The sequence below is a fragment of the Alosa pseudoharengus genome, unplaced genomic scaffold (genome assembly GCF_046254945.1).
Source record: "Alosa pseudoharengus isolate Yale_2024_CS ecotype anadromous, Long Island Sound unplaced genomic scaffold, YU_APseudo_1.1 YU_APseudo_1.1_scf_16, whole genome shotgun sequence".
Lineage (NCBI taxonomy): Eukaryota > Metazoa > Chordata > Actinopteri > Clupeiformes > Clupeidae > Alosa > Alosa pseudoharengus.
In genome coordinates this window covers 11,979,389-11,995,047 of record NW_027468630.1, presented here as the reverse complement: position 1 = coordinate 11,995,047, position 15,659 = coordinate 11,979,389, and the positions used below count along the sequence as shown (strand labels likewise).

Below are 15,659 nucleotides of genomic sequence, written 5' to 3'. Positions count from 1 at the left end.
TCCCCTCTCCCCCTCTTTCTCTCTGGCCTTCCCTGCCTATACCTCTCCCTCTCTCTCCTTCCCTGCCTATACCTCTCCCTCTCTCTCTCGCTCCTTCCCTGCCTATACCTCTCCCTCTCTCTCTCTCCTTCCCTGCCTATACCTCTCCCTCTCTCTCTCGCTCCTTCCCTGCCTATACCTCTCCCTCTCTCTCTCTCCTTTCCTGCCTATACCTCTCCCTCTCTCTCTCTCCTTCCCTGCCTATACCTCTCCCTCTCTCTCTGTCCTTCCCTGCCTATACCTCTCCCTCTCTCTCTCAGCTCCTTCCCTGCCTATACCTCTCCCTTTTTCTCCCTCTCTTTTCGCTCTCCATACCTCCGTCTCGCTCTATGAGACTTGAGGATGTGAGCTTCCACTCAGTTTAGCAGGATGGGGTCAGCAGGCGAGGCACACCTCGGTGATGGCTTCTGCAGGCTTCAGCCTCGGTGGGGATTATAAACTACGCAATGGAACAACGAGAGACCATTTATTTTTAATGGGTTCTCCTGAAACTAGTGGTTGTCTAATGTGTTTTTACTGGGCGTTAAGATTGGTTAAAAAATGAGCTTTGTAGCGAGCCTTGACGTAAACAAGCATTTATAGACTTGCGCTATAAAAACAGAACAGGTGATTAAATACACACAGAACACCATGTCCTCATGCTAGCAACAATCAACCTAAAGCACACGGCACAAAGCTTACAGGTGTGAGATTTTCCTTCTTTCATTTCTGATATGATCCAGACCCAAAAATGATCTATTCCCTTTTCAGAGTAGTCCAGTCCAACCTTCACAGTCCTAATTCAACACAGGTGCATGCAACTTAAAAAGCTGCCAAAAGCTGAAAACAGCTAACTGCATGCATACTGCATATCTAAGAATTTCAGTCTATGTATTTGTCATTTTCAATGTATAGCCTACGCTAGTAGTTCTCATTTTAACACAAGAAAAACATTTGATCTATTATACATCACACATGAGTAATTTGGAGCAAGCAAAATATTGTCTAAAATGATGCAGTGACGGCCTTGACCACAGGGGGAAGGTGCTGGCTGAACAGCTTGGAATGCAAAACAAAACAAAAACAAGTGAAACCAGCCGCGGTGATAAAAAAGAGAGACGCATGCAACAACACAGGTGCGCTCAGTGGGGTTGTGGGCAGCACACTGCAAGACGGTCACCTGAGCCGCCGAGGTCTCGGAGCTGGAGAACAGAGAGCTCAAGTGGACGGCTTTTTCCTTTATGCTCTTTTTGTGAAACTCTCGAGCATTCTGCGTCTGGGCTTTCCTCTGCAGGACGCCACAGAGGGTAGGGAGGGAGGAGAGAGAGAGAGATGGAGAGAGAGAGAGAGAGAGAGAGAGAGAGAGAGAGAGAGAGAGGAGAGAGGCAAGAGAGACAGTGAGGTCTGAACGGAAAGGTTTACGTCAAACCCCTGACATGGCGATTTTCCATGCCATGGACATAAATTAACAGGCCATACTGTAAGTCGATTCTCTTCTCTATTCTTAGATTCTCAATGGAAACTACACAAACGCAGCAGTGGACAGTAAAGAGTCAGAAAAACCAGACAGATGAAGACAGACAGCAGTAGAGAGAGCGAGAGAGAGAGAGAAAGAGAGAGAGAGAGACAGGTCACCTGGGTGATCTCATCCTCCACCCTCTGCATGCGCTGCATCATCCCCTTTATGGCTATGATGGCCGAGTGAGGGGAGAGCGGGTGGCCAGGGCAGTCGGCCCCGTTTGCGGAGTCCACAGCGCTTGCGGATGGAGCAGCTGTGTCTGCACAGTTGGGCTGCGACTGCTCGTACGAGTGCACGACCTGTTTGGGCCGCCTGCGAGTGAAGAGGGGGCTGGCCTGGGGCGAGGGGAGGGGGGGAGGGGGAGGCCGGCGCTCCTCCTTACGTCTGACCGCAGCTGCAGACTGAAACCGCAAACACACAGCACACGTGAGAGAGAGAGCAAAGGAGGGACAAGGAGAGAGAGAGAGAGAGAGAGTGAGAGGAAGAGAGAGATAGATAGAGAGGGAGAGAGAGGGGGTGAGAGGGAGGGATAGAGAGAGAGAGGGGTGAAAGTGAGAGAGAGTGAGGGAGAGAGAGAAAGAGAGAGAGAGAGGGGAGAGAGGGAGGGATAGAGAGTGAGAGGGTGAAAGTGAGAGAGAGTGAGGGAGGGAGAGAGAGAGTCTATGGCCTCATGGCCTCACGCTGGATGACAGCCTGTGCGTTTGAGACCCAGTGGTGTGCTGCATGGGTGGGGCAGCAGCAGCAACAACAGACACAGACACATCTCGTGCAAGTCTACAGCTCACCGGCAAATTCCAGCCTGTGGCACTCAAACCCATTACATAACCTCCCGTCTCACCTACTGAGAGCAGGGGCTGCTGTGTGCGTGAGAGTGTGCTGCTGCAGATCTGTACCTGTCTCCTGGGTGGAGGAGGTGGAGGTGGAGGTGGAGGGTGTGGCTCCTTAGGTCGGGTAAACAGGGGGCTCTCGGTCATGTCGAGGGAGAGAGGCCGCCGTGGCCTCACCGCGCACAACTCTGACTGAGGTGCAGCGGCAGAGAAGAGGAGAGGAAGCCAGGAAAGGAAAGGGTTAAAGTGGACAGTGGAAGGAGAGGAAACTGGACAAACATGCAGAAATCCCTACGGATTTGACAGACATGGAGCAGAAGAGCAGTTATGAAGAGCGACATCTCTCAAACGCTACAGAGGATCCTCAGGCCCTGCGTTGGTTGACACCAAGGAGTTTTCCCAAAAGAGTGAACAATATGTGGTCTCTGATATCATGGAAGCAGTCCAAGTCTGACAGACGTGTCCGATGGTTCTCACCTGTCTTCGGAGGCTGCAGCTAGGGGCACGCTCCTCAAACTTGGCCAGAAGCTGGGTAGCCATGGACTTCACCTTGTTCTCCTTGAGTTCCTGCCCGTCTTTACTTGCCGACGAACTCTGACTGGAAAAATTTGTGGCCTGTGAACAAAACGGCAATTCGATTGAGCATGAGCCGTACACCTCATTTTTGTGATTCTGATCCAGGCAGTTCTATATTTCCGTCAGATAAGACTTGATCAAATCAGAGCCAGATGGAACAACATGGCACGGAGTACTGAGCGAAACCAACCTCTTCTAAATAGCTGCAAATCTTCCGTCTTCGCTTGTAGGTCGGGTCATTTTCCTCCAGCTTCTTATCATCCTGACATATAAGAATAATATCATTTGAATCTCTGCTCTTAGTGAAAAAGGGTCACAGTAATGTCTCCCAAAACTACAAAAAAATCCAGCATAATCAGATATCTGTGAGATTCTACTTTCCATGTTTTCTTTGAACCGCAAAGGCAGTATTGGTCAAAACGTTCTTGTAGTCATTGGAAATATTATCCCACCACAAACGTGTCCAAGCCAATTGAAGTACACTTACACACAGTATGAAGGAACTAGTGAGTGCTGACTCTACCTTTGGTATCCGCTTTCTTGGCTGTGTGAAGCTGAATGATTTGTAAACAGGTCGTGTGGGTTTGTGAGAAGAGTCATTGTCGTTAGCATCGCCCTCTCTCCTTGAATCTGCATCAGAAAAAAAATATATGACCCTCTGTTAAAGCTTTATGACTTTCCACTGCACTCTGTTATTAATGACACACAAAAGTGAACAGCCAATATAAATGTTCAAATCAAATTAAGAAAAAAGGGCCCTTATAATGCTGCAATGGAAAGCAGAGTCCAGGCCAACTCCATCTGCTTTCCTCACAAAATCTGCCCACTAATAAACAAATGTTTTCCTGGACACCACAGCAACCAACGTTTCATGATACCAGATCAAAGCAAAGCACACTTTTTTTATTTGATAACGCACTCACGGATCAGGGGAACTGACAAGGCCTGTAACTGAAGAAGATCCGATGACCGCTCCTAGGTCACACAGAGCCAAATGTACTTGTGTGCTTTACAAAGGGTATGAAGAGAGAGTTCTCCATAGGTCTCCCTGTTCATCTAGTTCTACTGAGGTAACCTGTAGCGGGGCAGATGTGCATTCTAGTTCTACTGAGTTAACCTGTAGCGGGGCAGATGTGCATTCTAGTTCTACTGAGGTAACCTGTAGCGGGGCAGAAGTGCATTCTAGTTCTACTGAGGTAACCTGTAGCGGGGCAGAAGTGCATTCCTCACATTCCGCGCTTCATGGCGGATAGGGGTTGTGTAACAGGCCGTTCTTTTACGGGAGGCTGGATGAAATCTCACACTCTCCGGCCTCCATAACTCAAGTGTCTCTTGAAGGAAACAAACCCCAACGACACCCACGCCACCTCTGCCCGGCTAGGCGCCTCAGCTAAGTCTAAAGCACAATAGAGAGAAAAGATTTGTCACAGTTGTCCTGCGTAAAGCGTGGCCCTGGGCTGGGGAAAGACACTGATCCGTGACCTACTGAGAGAGAGTGGTGCAGGTTTCCTGTTGAATGGGATCCCTTCCTGAGTGAGAGTGATACTGTAATCAAGTGCTATGAAGGGGCATGTGTTGCAGAGGCCCTTTTCCACAGCGCACGTTACCAGATGGTGCAGAGGCGGCAATTTACCTGAGGGTGGCAGAGGCGTTCCCCTGAAGAGCTCGTAAAACTTGGACAGGTAGGTAACCATGGTGACTTTGTCCGGCTCCTGACCGCCGGCCAAGTCCTTGCCGGTGGAGAACGGCTTGATGCCGAACTCGCGCTCGGAGACGTCAAAGGCCAACTGCAGGTTCTGAGCGCAGTCCTCCTCGTTGAGCGAATCATAATCTCTGCAGGTAGATTGGCAAACAGGGACCAATGAGCATGGTGCATGGAGAGTTCACGGGACACTGACGCAATGCTGATTGTGTTTACATGCAAACCTGTATCCCAGTTATGGGGCTTATCCCAGTTTTGATTATGTTCAGAGCATGGCGTTTACATGAACACAAGAAGTATATGGCTATTCATATCTCCATACAGTATACACAACTCTGTATACATGTTCTATTGAAGGCATGCCTGCACAGTCAACAACTGTCATTCCAAGTTGCATAACAGAGTTCCTAAAAACAGGGATAAGGACTTGGATATGCTGTTGTTTAAATGTGCAAACACAAAACAAAAAACGCAAACAACCCAATCCTCAAGTCCACGTAAAATGCAGACACAGAGACATCACTGACAGTTTGGCCGTTTGGAAGCTAAGGGTGTTGTGAAACTGGTAAGTGCTATCTGGAGTGTCTGTCTTAAGAAACACTAACTATGTGAGGAATGACCCTTGATAAGGACTGAGAACTCTACCACATGTCAATGTCAGGCTCTCCAAACAGCCCCGCTCCCAGGCACACAGACATACTCTCTTTGAACTTTTTACACTGAATGCCTGGCTGATTGGTTGCTTGGTTCCTTCACAACTCTCAGAAAAATACTGAGATAAAGAAACAGCTGAGAGAGAGAGAGCAAGTGAGAGTGTGTGTGTGTGTGTGTGTGTGTGTGTGTGTGTGTGTGTGTGTGTGTGTGTGTGTGTGTAGGAGGGGGGAGGTGGAAAGAAGAAAAAAAAAAACTCTTGACACAGGTCAAAGTGTTCTTCACACGCATTGCCCATATTTACTCTTTACAAAACGGGCCTCTGAGCTGCAGCCAGGGGCAAGAGGCAGAGAGCGACTCGCTCACAGTGGGGCCCACATGTGTATCATGAGACCAATTGCGGCGGTGAGGAGACATAAACATCTGATCATTCGCTTCATGGCTGATCTCATCTTGGCCCGTGCTGCGGGGCATTCGCATCCATGAGCTCATGAACAATAAAAGTGAGCAGGATAATGGGGTATTCATCGGCACCATGCACAGACTCAGCTTTTATAAGCACCGTATATCACACATGTCAAGGCGAGCAGTCGGGGCTGAATTATAGGGTTAGATTAAAGCTGGAAGGCGCACAACAGTGTCAAGGTGTGTGTTGCGTCAGCCCTGGGGAGGGGCAGTGGGCAGTGGGGGTCTTACATGAGGCCGGGCCTGAAGCGGTGGATGAGGGCACACAGGGCCAGGCCGTTGGCCCAGGAGGAAGTGAGGTCACACACGCTCACACCCCGGTAGCCATCTGTCTGCTTCTGACACCAGGTCTGCAGCCGGCCAGGCCTCACCTCGGATTCTGGAGAGCACACACACACACACACACACACACGACACAAGACACATTGACATCGGTCAACACAATACCACACACTCACATGAGACAGTGGAGTACTACATATCCTCATATCTCACACTCCATTGACACATGTATTCAGACACCAATACAGACACCCTTTTTGGCAGCTTTTCTGTTATGTTATGGTAAATTTCGTCATACCATAGCAAAATTCTCAATGTCAATCCAGTGCATGATTAATGCATTCCCGATATGCCACTGTGTCAAAGGTTGCATCCAACCATACACGAGTCATTGCAAAAACAACTCCCCTATAAAAAAAAAAAAACTCCTTGTAAGGTTGTAACTGTGGCCTGTGACGCTTTATGCATCAGATAAAGATGTATCTCGTCTCCTACGTCAGTGCCCGTCTCCCCACAATAAGGATATGAGTGATGAAGAGCAGTGGCCCACTCATAAGTGTGCACAGGTAGTAGTGATTGTAGTGATACAGTAGGTTAAGGGGGAGAAGATAACAGGGTAGACCGCAGCAGAGGTATGTGATGTGTTCAGACCTGCTCCTCATTGAGTAACATGACGTTGTTAAGGAAGGGCGGGGACGTGCTGACAGGTAGGTTAAAGGTCAAAAGCTGTGTGTGTTTCTCTGAAATATAATAAAAAACTAAACAATAAACTGACATTAACCACAAATGTTTGTGACTGTTCAGTAACTAATAAAAAAATGCATAAATTGCAAAGCATATTTCTGTCTTCTGTAAGAAAGAGAGAAAGCACAGCAATCATAATACACTAATCCAGCTTTTCTCATGCCCTAAGATTTCTTTTTAACGTTGAAAATGGAAAGGTCATTCTTCAGACAGGCCCATAAAAGACAAAAGAGGTTTGGGGTATTTGACTGTGTGGGAAAAATGGAGAGGACTGAGCTCACAGTGAGTCAGATCGGTCAACAAGAACCAACAAGTACCAGAAGTACCAGAAGTACCATCTTATGCCCAAAACACGTTCTGCTCATGAACTGCACATGCGTGGTGCTGCAAATCCTGTTCTCTTACAAATGTTTATAGACTGATGCTGTTGGGTTCTCTATTTTATTCCAGTTTCTTTAAAGTCCGACATTTGTGTATGTGTGTGTGTGTGTGTGTGTGTTTGTGTGTGTGTGTGTGTGTGTGGGGGGGGGGGGTTGTTCATCTGAAGATGTATCATCTTCTTTTTATCCATTATGGTGTTACTCTTGCACAGAGCACATCCTCACAGTATTCTTGAGCTGGCGACCAATGGGGCCCATGATGTCCAAAACACATGTCTAATTGAAACGTGCTGCTCTCTCATGTTGGAGGGAGGGTTTCCACTGAGGCCCATTTCAGGCAGGCTACAGCGTGTACACAGGCAGCGTCACATAAACATCAAATAAATAGCATCTTCCCCTGCTGTGCAGACACTGGCATCCGCAATTCTCTCAAGTAAAACCAGCATTTATCCCACACTAGAAAAGCCCCACATGCCAACAACAATGGACTGACCTCGTCTAGACAGGTTGACGGGGCGGCGCACTGTTGCTGCTCGCTCTAAAGAACAGGCCTTCAGCTCTCCATTGATGTAGAGGTGACGCACCTAGGAAACAACACAGACGCCAACCACAAGATTTGTGAGTAAACACATGCACCAGCTTAGCTGATACCCAACATGCAAAATGCTGCTATTTATCATCAGAAGATTTGAGTAAGGTGCAGTACAACTTTCCACTCCTGGATCTGCATATTGTTTTCATGACGTGGAAGTGGAAGTGGAAGGGAAAGGAAGGATTTCATTAGCATATCTCAGCTCACCTGGTGAGGTCTGACGCAGTTTGAATTGAGGTTGGGGTAACGCGTCCCTGGGTCAACAGTATACTGGTCAAAGTCTTTGGCGATGTTCGCAGGTGTGGTCTGAGGTAGTAGCCGGTACAGACTTTCTCTGAAATTCCCAAAGAGAGTAAATTGAAAAACACACAATGCGTTGGCTGACTGGTTAATAATGCTGCTGTAGAAATGTTTTTTTTATTTCATAGACTAGAGCTTTTAATCGTTAGAGCTATAATTGGGTTAAGCTAGCATTGACAAAGGAATGAAAACAAAACCCACATCCCCTTTTCTGTAGCCTACTGCCCCAACCATTACCTGCATTCTCATGTTTGACACACAAACTCAATCACAATGGTTCACTGAAGCACAGTTCCTGACTTTGAGCTTTTCCAAGCCTCTGACTGGAAACACTTTTATCCAAAGCAACAGGAACTTGCATATTCAGGTTTAGGTTTCTAACCACAGTTTGTCAGATGACAATGCTTCTACTGCACCACTAAGCCCATTCGTTCTACACCAGCTGATATAAACCTCTGTAGTGCTGCTTAAACCTCTGAACAGCCACTCCGACCTTCTCATTGTATTCTTCTAATAATTTGTGTGTGTTGTGTGTTGCTCACCTCTCTGCCAGCACCTCTATGGGCGCTCTGCCCTGAGCCCAGCTCTTCACCATCCAGGCCGTGTCAAACGCTGCCAGGAAACCACGGGCGCACCCCGTGCCCATGGGCCAGAACGGCTGATGGAACAAAAACAAAACTCGTCAGCAAACATCTTGGCACTCTCAAAGACAGCACAGAGATTGTGTCTGTCAAGAGGCTCAATCAAGAAGTCTCGAACATAAATACACGGTGGTGACAGATTGAACCCTACCCTAACTTATATTTAGCCCCGGCTCGCTCTTTAAAGACACCAACTTACCTAGTACAACTTACCTTACACAACAGTACCAGGAGACTCTCAGAGACGCCAATGTCAGACACCAATGCCATTTTCCTTTTCATCACAATCACTTTAAAGCCATTATTTAAAGCTAAGAGAACTACATAGAGCTGCTTTAACTCTCTCAACCTCTTCACCATCAAGTATACTACACTCTTGTTTTCAGACTTTCATCCTTCCTTAGTCGTGTCTTTGCCAGTCTCACCTCTAGTAAACTGTCTCCCACTAACGCCACCAGCAACTGGTGTCCGAAGCGCTCCCGGACGAGCGCCGCGTTCTCGGAGGCGTACATGCAGGTGAAGTCGAACATGGCCACGTCGGGCTGGCCCAGGTGGTTCATGGCAAAGTCCAGGGTGGGCAGCTGGTAGTGGGTGGCGTAGTCAGCCGCCTCCCGGGCATAGCCCAGCAAAGCCTCCTGGTCCACGTTGGCACTGTTCAACAGCATCTCAGTGTCAATATAGTCCTGTAACACAACAGCAGGGAATCATTTGGATTTATATTAAGTATATATACTCTTTTGATCACGTGAGGGAAATTTGGTCTCTGCATTTAATCCAATCCGTGAATTAGTGAAACACGCTCAGCACACAGTGAACACACAGTGAGGTGAAGCACACACTAATCCCGACGCAGTGAGCTGCCTGCTACAGCGGCGCTCGGGGGGCAATGAAGGGTTAGGTGCCTTGCTCAAGGGCACTTCAGCCGTGGATGTGGGCATGGGACAGCAGTGCTCAACCACTTCGCCCACCCACATTTTTCCTAATGGTCGGGGATCCAACCGGCAACCCTTCGGTTACAAGGCCGAAGCCCTAACCAGTAAACCACGGCTGCTCCATCATTTGGATTTCTTTGGCTTGGAGTAAAATGGATGGTAAACAAAACAGCAGGCAGGGTGTCAAATTAGGCCCATTTATTTATGTAGGTCTTGTAGTCTATAGTAGGGTTTGAGTCATGTGCTTGACAATGGTGGACGGATAATACGAATTGCTGCAGTTAATGTTTCCGACAGAAAAGACTCTAATGTTTCCAACGGAAAAGACGTCAGCGGCACTTTACCAAAGCCCTGTGGGAAGGAAGTCACTGGAAAACAAACACCTCTAGGACATGCAATGATGTGCTCAGTGACAGCACCAATCTAAACTCTTTAGCTCTGCGTCCTTCTGTGAATAAACTCACAGCAATGACTCCGGCACCACTAGGCCAGTCTAAACAGTGTGTTTCCCCCAGTGATAAAGTATGTATTAAACAGAGTGTGGGTGCATGTGTTTGCATGTCTGTGATTTTTATGTTTGTGCCTGTGTTAACATAAATCTGCTTGCATGCCTGTTTGTCTACGTCCAGAAAAGAATGTGTTTTTAGTAATATTTGTGTTTGTGAGTGTGTATGTGTGTGTGTGTGCGCGAGAGAGAGAGAGAGTGTGTGCATGCCTGCAGTGCGAGTGTGAACATGCCACCTTAGGCATCTCATAACACAGTGAAATATGCCCTCCTTTGGGATGTTTATAACAGTCGGCACTCATGGCTGTATTTATGGTGCCCCTGCTAATAAACTCTTCTGTTGGCAGGCCACCACAGATGAGGACTGCCTCAGAGTTTCTGGAACTCCCACACAAAAACAAGACACACACACACACACTTACACACACACTTACACACACACACACACACACACACACACACACTCACACACACACACACACACACACACACACACACACACACACACACACACACACACACACACTTACACACACACACACACACACAGCTACTGGCCACTCACGTTAATGATGACTCCCTTGTCCAGTAAACTCTGCTTCTTTGCCGTCATGACAAAGTAGTGTGTATTATCCCTGTAGTAGACGATGTTCTCCAGATCGATGCCTGTGGTTGAGTGGGAGCGACAGAGGGGTGTATGAGGACAGGAGGTCATCAGGGGACATGGAGAGTACTAATCATCATTCTAAAGACTACTACACATACAAACATAACATGACAGGCACAATCCTTTTATTTCAATGCATTTTTAGCAACTGTGTTTGATTATCAGGATTAGGTCTCTGACATTCAGTTACAGTATAGTTATTTAGGATTTATGTCCTTTTCGTTTGTAGCCTTCAACACTGTACAGTATTTGAGAAACACAAGGAGGCTTTGGGCCAACCTGTCTCGTCTTTGAGGTCCATAAAGAATTTCTGGTTGAAGATGAAGGCCACCCCACTGATCTCCTCCACTTTGGCCTCGGCTGTGGTGTTCCTGTTGATGAAATTGGCCGTGATGGCGATGGCTAGTTTCCCCCGAAACTCCTTCCTCTTAAAGCCTGCAGGAGTGGGTGCCACATAGATAGAGTTAGAAAGGGGAGAGAGAGGGAGGCAGAGAGAGAGAGGGAGAGAGAGAGAAAGAGAGGGGAGGGGAGAGAGCAAGAGGGAGAGATAATACAGAGGAGAGAGAAAGAAGGGGAGCAAAAGAAGAGAGAGAGAGAGAGAGAGAGAGAGAGAGAGAGAGAGAGAGAGAGAGAGAGAGAGAGAGAGAGAGAGAGAGAGAGAGAGAATGTGACATTACATTCTGTGGGCCAGGGGAAGGCCACTAATCCATGGGAAATCTGCTGCCCTGCCTAAATGCCTAAATCACAGGCCAGTTATTTTAAGCCCACTGAGGCTTGGGCTCTCTACAAAGGTGAGGCCATTTTTACCACTGCAGCGCCGCAGGGTAAGTGATGCCCGGGTGAAGGACACTGGTAATGAAAGTGCTCTGTCCTTGTGCGATGAAGTCCATTCCTCTGGCACGGATGACATTAAAGAATTACTTTTCGTTTCCAAATAAGGCCAGCAGCAAATGGAGCCTTATTCATTCAATTTTAAATGGCCATGAAACTTTCATTTGCAATAGTGGATGAAGACATTTTCCTCACAGGTTGTGTATCCAAATCTATGCAGCCATTCTACAGAACTTAGAGCTCTTCATTTAGTTCCCCTCAGACATATACAGCTAGAGATTAAATAGGTTCTATAAGGCCAGCTACAGCCTATCAGAGGCAAATCATGATCCAGCAACACTGCAGTATAACTATACATTTCAGGCATAAGCATAAAAAACAACTTTGCAACAAACTTTGCAAAACAACTTAATCAATTTGGCTGTCTGTCAGTGTTCCCCCACCGTGTGACATAAAACATTGACTGTGAAAAATTCCCTTTTCGCTGGGTGTTGAGAGGGAGGCATGATCTAATCCTCCACACAGGCTGCGGTGACAAAACAACAAGTGCAGGGACGTGGGTATGCTCACACACACGCACACACACACACACACACACACACACACACACACACACACACACACACACACACACACACACACCAAAGGGACAGGCTGAGGCCCAGAGATAGTGCGCAGGCTGCCAGCTCATTTCCATAGCTCGCCCTGGAGGCTGGATGTTAATACCCAGCTAGAGTTTCTGCAGCTTAAAGGAATACACCCTCATTACCTTCTCAAGTCTAAGAGAGAGATGGGCAGGAAGATGAGCTAGATGAGCTAGCCTTGTGCTTCCTCTTCTCTCCACCCAACCCCCAATCTCGCTCCCTCGTCCCCTACAAAATAATATATGAGGCCCAGGAAAGTGCTCTTCCGAGGGGAAGCTTGCAGTTGATTACGGGCCAAAGCTGCTCTATTACTGTCATGTTAAATCACTGGGGCATTTATCCCCCCTCACATCACTCTTTCCGAACGCAGCAGCGAGTCCCTTTAGATGGCCGCGTTGGGGTATATTTAACTTTCCCCAGACATGCAAAAATAGCCCTTAATGTTCAGGAAGAAAACAGCACGCACACACACCAAAAATGCAAGTTAGAAGTTGGTTTTTTTTTTAAGTCTAAGTTTGCTTTGGACTACTTTCCATGTCTGCCGCCCTACATTGCAATCCGCTCTTTCTGATCATGCGATGCCCTTTTTAGGAAGGAGGCATCTGCGCTGGAGAGGCGAAAAAGATGACAAGGATGAAAGAATGAGTTCAGCGAGCCTGCATCAATTCACTGAGGCCCCCGGCCAGAGGTGCTGGGAGGGGCCCGGGCCGGCAGCTTTATTTAGGCCCCTGCGCTGCACTGATTTGGAACACAACCCCCCCCCAGGGCGGTCCATGACATCATGGGGTATAGTTTTACCGAAGTAATCTTTACTTTATGGTTTCGTAACTTTCTTGGATGAAATAATGACCTTTAAATGGATGAGAGAATGAGAAAGAGAGAGAGAGAGAGAGAAGAGAGAGAGATAGAGAGAGAGAAGGAGAGAGAGGAAGGAAGTGCAACAGCCAAGAATTCTGCATGCATCTTAGTTCCAGTTGTTATGCAGCTTTAGTATTAATAAAGACAGCATGCCACACCATGACAAAAAGTTGGCCTTTTTCCTCATCACATCTTTTCAAAAGTGTTTTGGGAAGTGTAGACATTCCAACTTGAAACTTGTTGACATTGGTATTTTAAGGCTATTTAGGGAATGCAATGAAGAGTTGAGGATAAAAACTTATCGGTAAACAAATTGGGAAGCAAAGCTATGGCACTCTGGCTCTGGTTTGTATATCTTCACAGGGCAATGGATCATATTTCGACAGTCTTGTCACTGTCTCCATCCAATACTTCCTCTCCAAATATAGGAGAAACTTTATCATACTTGTATAGCCACTGTGTGAAAAGGCCATGTTTGTGTCTAAAAATGTACTTTGTTTACCCGACGCCAGCACAGCCTGCAGCTGCAGCACAACTCTCTCTCCTACACCCACCTTCCAAAGTGTTGCGTCTGCCGTCCGCTCCCACCACCACGTCAAAGTCGAAGTCCGCCACAGGGTGATCAGCAGGACGGAGTTCTGCCCTCCAGCCAGGTCCTGGACACACACACACACACACACACACACACACAGGACACATGCAGCCATACACAAACACACACATATAAACATACACATCGAAACACACACACACACACACACACACACACACACACACACACACACACACACACACACACACACACACACACACACACAGAGCTAAATGTAACGGGTACACAGAGACTGTTTGTTATTTGCTGTCAGAAGCCATATTTATCACACCTGTCAACACCATGGTGAAAAACGGTACAGCCACCATGGCAACTTCTCACACAAGCAGCGCTCAGGGTCGTGTCTTGCGTAATCGATCTTAGCACAGTCTACTGTTCCATGATTACATAAGAGACAATAGTGCCATCTGATATATGATGGATTTTATGCAAATCACATTTGCCAGAATCTTCAGTAAACACAACTCAAACTGTCCTCCTTTTCTAGCAAGTAACAGTGCTGACAGTGCAACTTCAGGCAGGTTTGAAGGGCAAGGTCTGCATGGCGTACAGCAACAGAGGATCTTAATTTAGAAAAGCACTCGAGCCTCTAACAGCCCACTGACGTTCCTCACTGAAGAGGAAGTGTGTGTGTGTGTGTGTGTGGGGGGGGGGGGGGGGGGGTGCGGGGGGTTAGCTAACAGCTAATGAGTGTTAGCTAACAGCTAATCAGTAGACTAAAAGGGAAGCAAATGAAAAGCAGCCCCCAGGTCTGCCAGCCACTGATGAAATGCCACTCCTTAAATCAGCAGCACTCTGATTCACCACAGAATGCACTGCATGCTCATTTAAAAGTGTGCACATCTGGCAACTCACTGCACCTAGCTGCAAGGCATTGAAAGGGAGGTATATGGTTATAATTACGCTGAACAATCAGCGTTTGATTAGGCCTTTATTTGGTTTAAGATACAGCATGGAGCATTGCCACGTGTGCTGCTACGCGGTGAGTCAGTGGACTCTAGCCATGAAACAACACAGGATGGTTTTCTCCTTTTGGGGCTTTAGTATCATTTCATAACTCTGTTGACCGCTGGTTGCCATGGAGATATATTTTCACAGGCGGAGCGATACTGTGAGAAGTCAGGAAGTTCATTGTTCTGCAGTTGGGCTTTGTCTTCCTGGAGTTGATGTCCCTCTAATGGGCAACAGGAGACCGGGTGAGCGAGTGCTGGTGGAAAAGCTCTGGCTATCAGGAGCCTTGATGTGCATGCCAATGTCACACTGATGTAATGGAATCACACAGGCCTCCTGCCTCCCTGCCAACCACAGCGGTTTTGCATGTGCACAGGCCTGTAACTTTTAGACTTTTTTTCAGCTATGAACAAAAACAATCTCTATTGACCATGTATTGTAAATTGGACAATAAACTGTCAGATTGGAAGGCATGTGCTGTTATATTATTTGGAAAGACATGTAAACTAGCAAATTGCAAGCAATATTTGGGTGTTGGACTGAGTTGTGCTGTAAACAGTTGCATGTGTGAACGTGAACGTGCATAAAGAGAGCTGGATAAAGGGGGCGCAATCACCTTCATTCTCTTGGTCTTCTGGAGGCTCCAGCAGCTTGACGAACTCCACATTGACGTGGAACTCAACGGCTACGAGCAGGGCGATTTTCAAAAGCATGAGCTGCAGCTGCCGAATACCTGACAAACAGACAAAGACCATGAGGCCCAAGAGGTATGTCAACAAATGCAAATGTCACCACCATGACTTGCAGAAGCACACACACACACACACCCCTGAGTTTCACTTCTATTAATAGAGAACATAACTGTCCTACATTGTAGATGATATTGTCTCTTCTCTTTTGCTATTTCACTTTTCTGTCTCATAATCCTCTTTAATTGGGTACTCAACATCCTCTTTAATTG

At 47.2% G+C, this 15,659-nt stretch overlaps 1 protein-coding gene across 14 annotated transcripts in view; it reads right to left on the bottom strand.

The window, feature by feature from the left end:
* The window catches only part of mical2a (microtubule associated monooxygenase, calponin and LIM domain containing 2a), a 37,543-nt gene that overhangs the window by 6,905 nt on the left and 14,979 nt on the right, over positions 1 to 15,659 (bottom strand). For 9 of the 14 annotated variants that reach the window (XR_012987269.1, XR_012987270.1, XM_076287028.1 and 6 more), the window contains exons 4-19: positions 15,315 to 15,431; positions 13,689 to 13,790; positions 11,081 to 11,236; positions 10,700 to 10,800; positions 9,123 to 9,380; positions 8,599 to 8,714; positions 7,964 to 8,090; positions 7,658 to 7,748; positions 5,990 to 6,137; positions 4,574 to 4,773; positions 3,464 to 3,570; positions 3,131 to 3,202; positions 2,842 to 2,979; positions 2,431 to 2,556; positions 1,654 to 1,938; positions 1,199 to 1,306 (exon numbers count right to left, since the gene is read on the bottom strand). Coding sequence is in view for 12 of the 14 variants with exons in the window: in XM_076287028.1 (XP_076143143.1) it covers positions 1,199 to 1,306; positions 1,654 to 1,938; positions 2,431 to 2,556; positions 2,842 to 2,979; positions 3,131 to 3,202; positions 3,464 to 3,570; positions 4,574 to 4,773; positions 5,990 to 6,137; positions 7,658 to 7,748; positions 7,964 to 8,090; positions 8,599 to 8,714; positions 9,123 to 9,380; positions 10,700 to 10,800; positions 11,081 to 11,236; positions 13,689 to 13,790; positions 15,315 to 15,431 (2,252 nt within the window). In the remaining 2 variants the exon portion in view is untranslated. Of the gene's footprint in view, positions 1 to 143; positions 816 to 1,198; positions 1,307 to 1,653; positions 1,939 to 2,430; positions 2,557 to 2,841; positions 2,980 to 3,130; positions 3,203 to 3,463; positions 3,571 to 4,573; positions 4,774 to 5,989; positions 6,138 to 7,657; positions 7,749 to 7,963; positions 8,091 to 8,598; positions 8,715 to 9,122; positions 9,381 to 10,699; positions 10,801 to 11,080; positions 11,237 to 13,688; positions 13,791 to 15,314; positions 15,432 to 15,659 lie in introns of those variants that run through there. The other 5 variants (XM_076287035.1, XM_076287036.1, XM_076287038.1 and 2 more) reach the window with 4 other exon arrangements.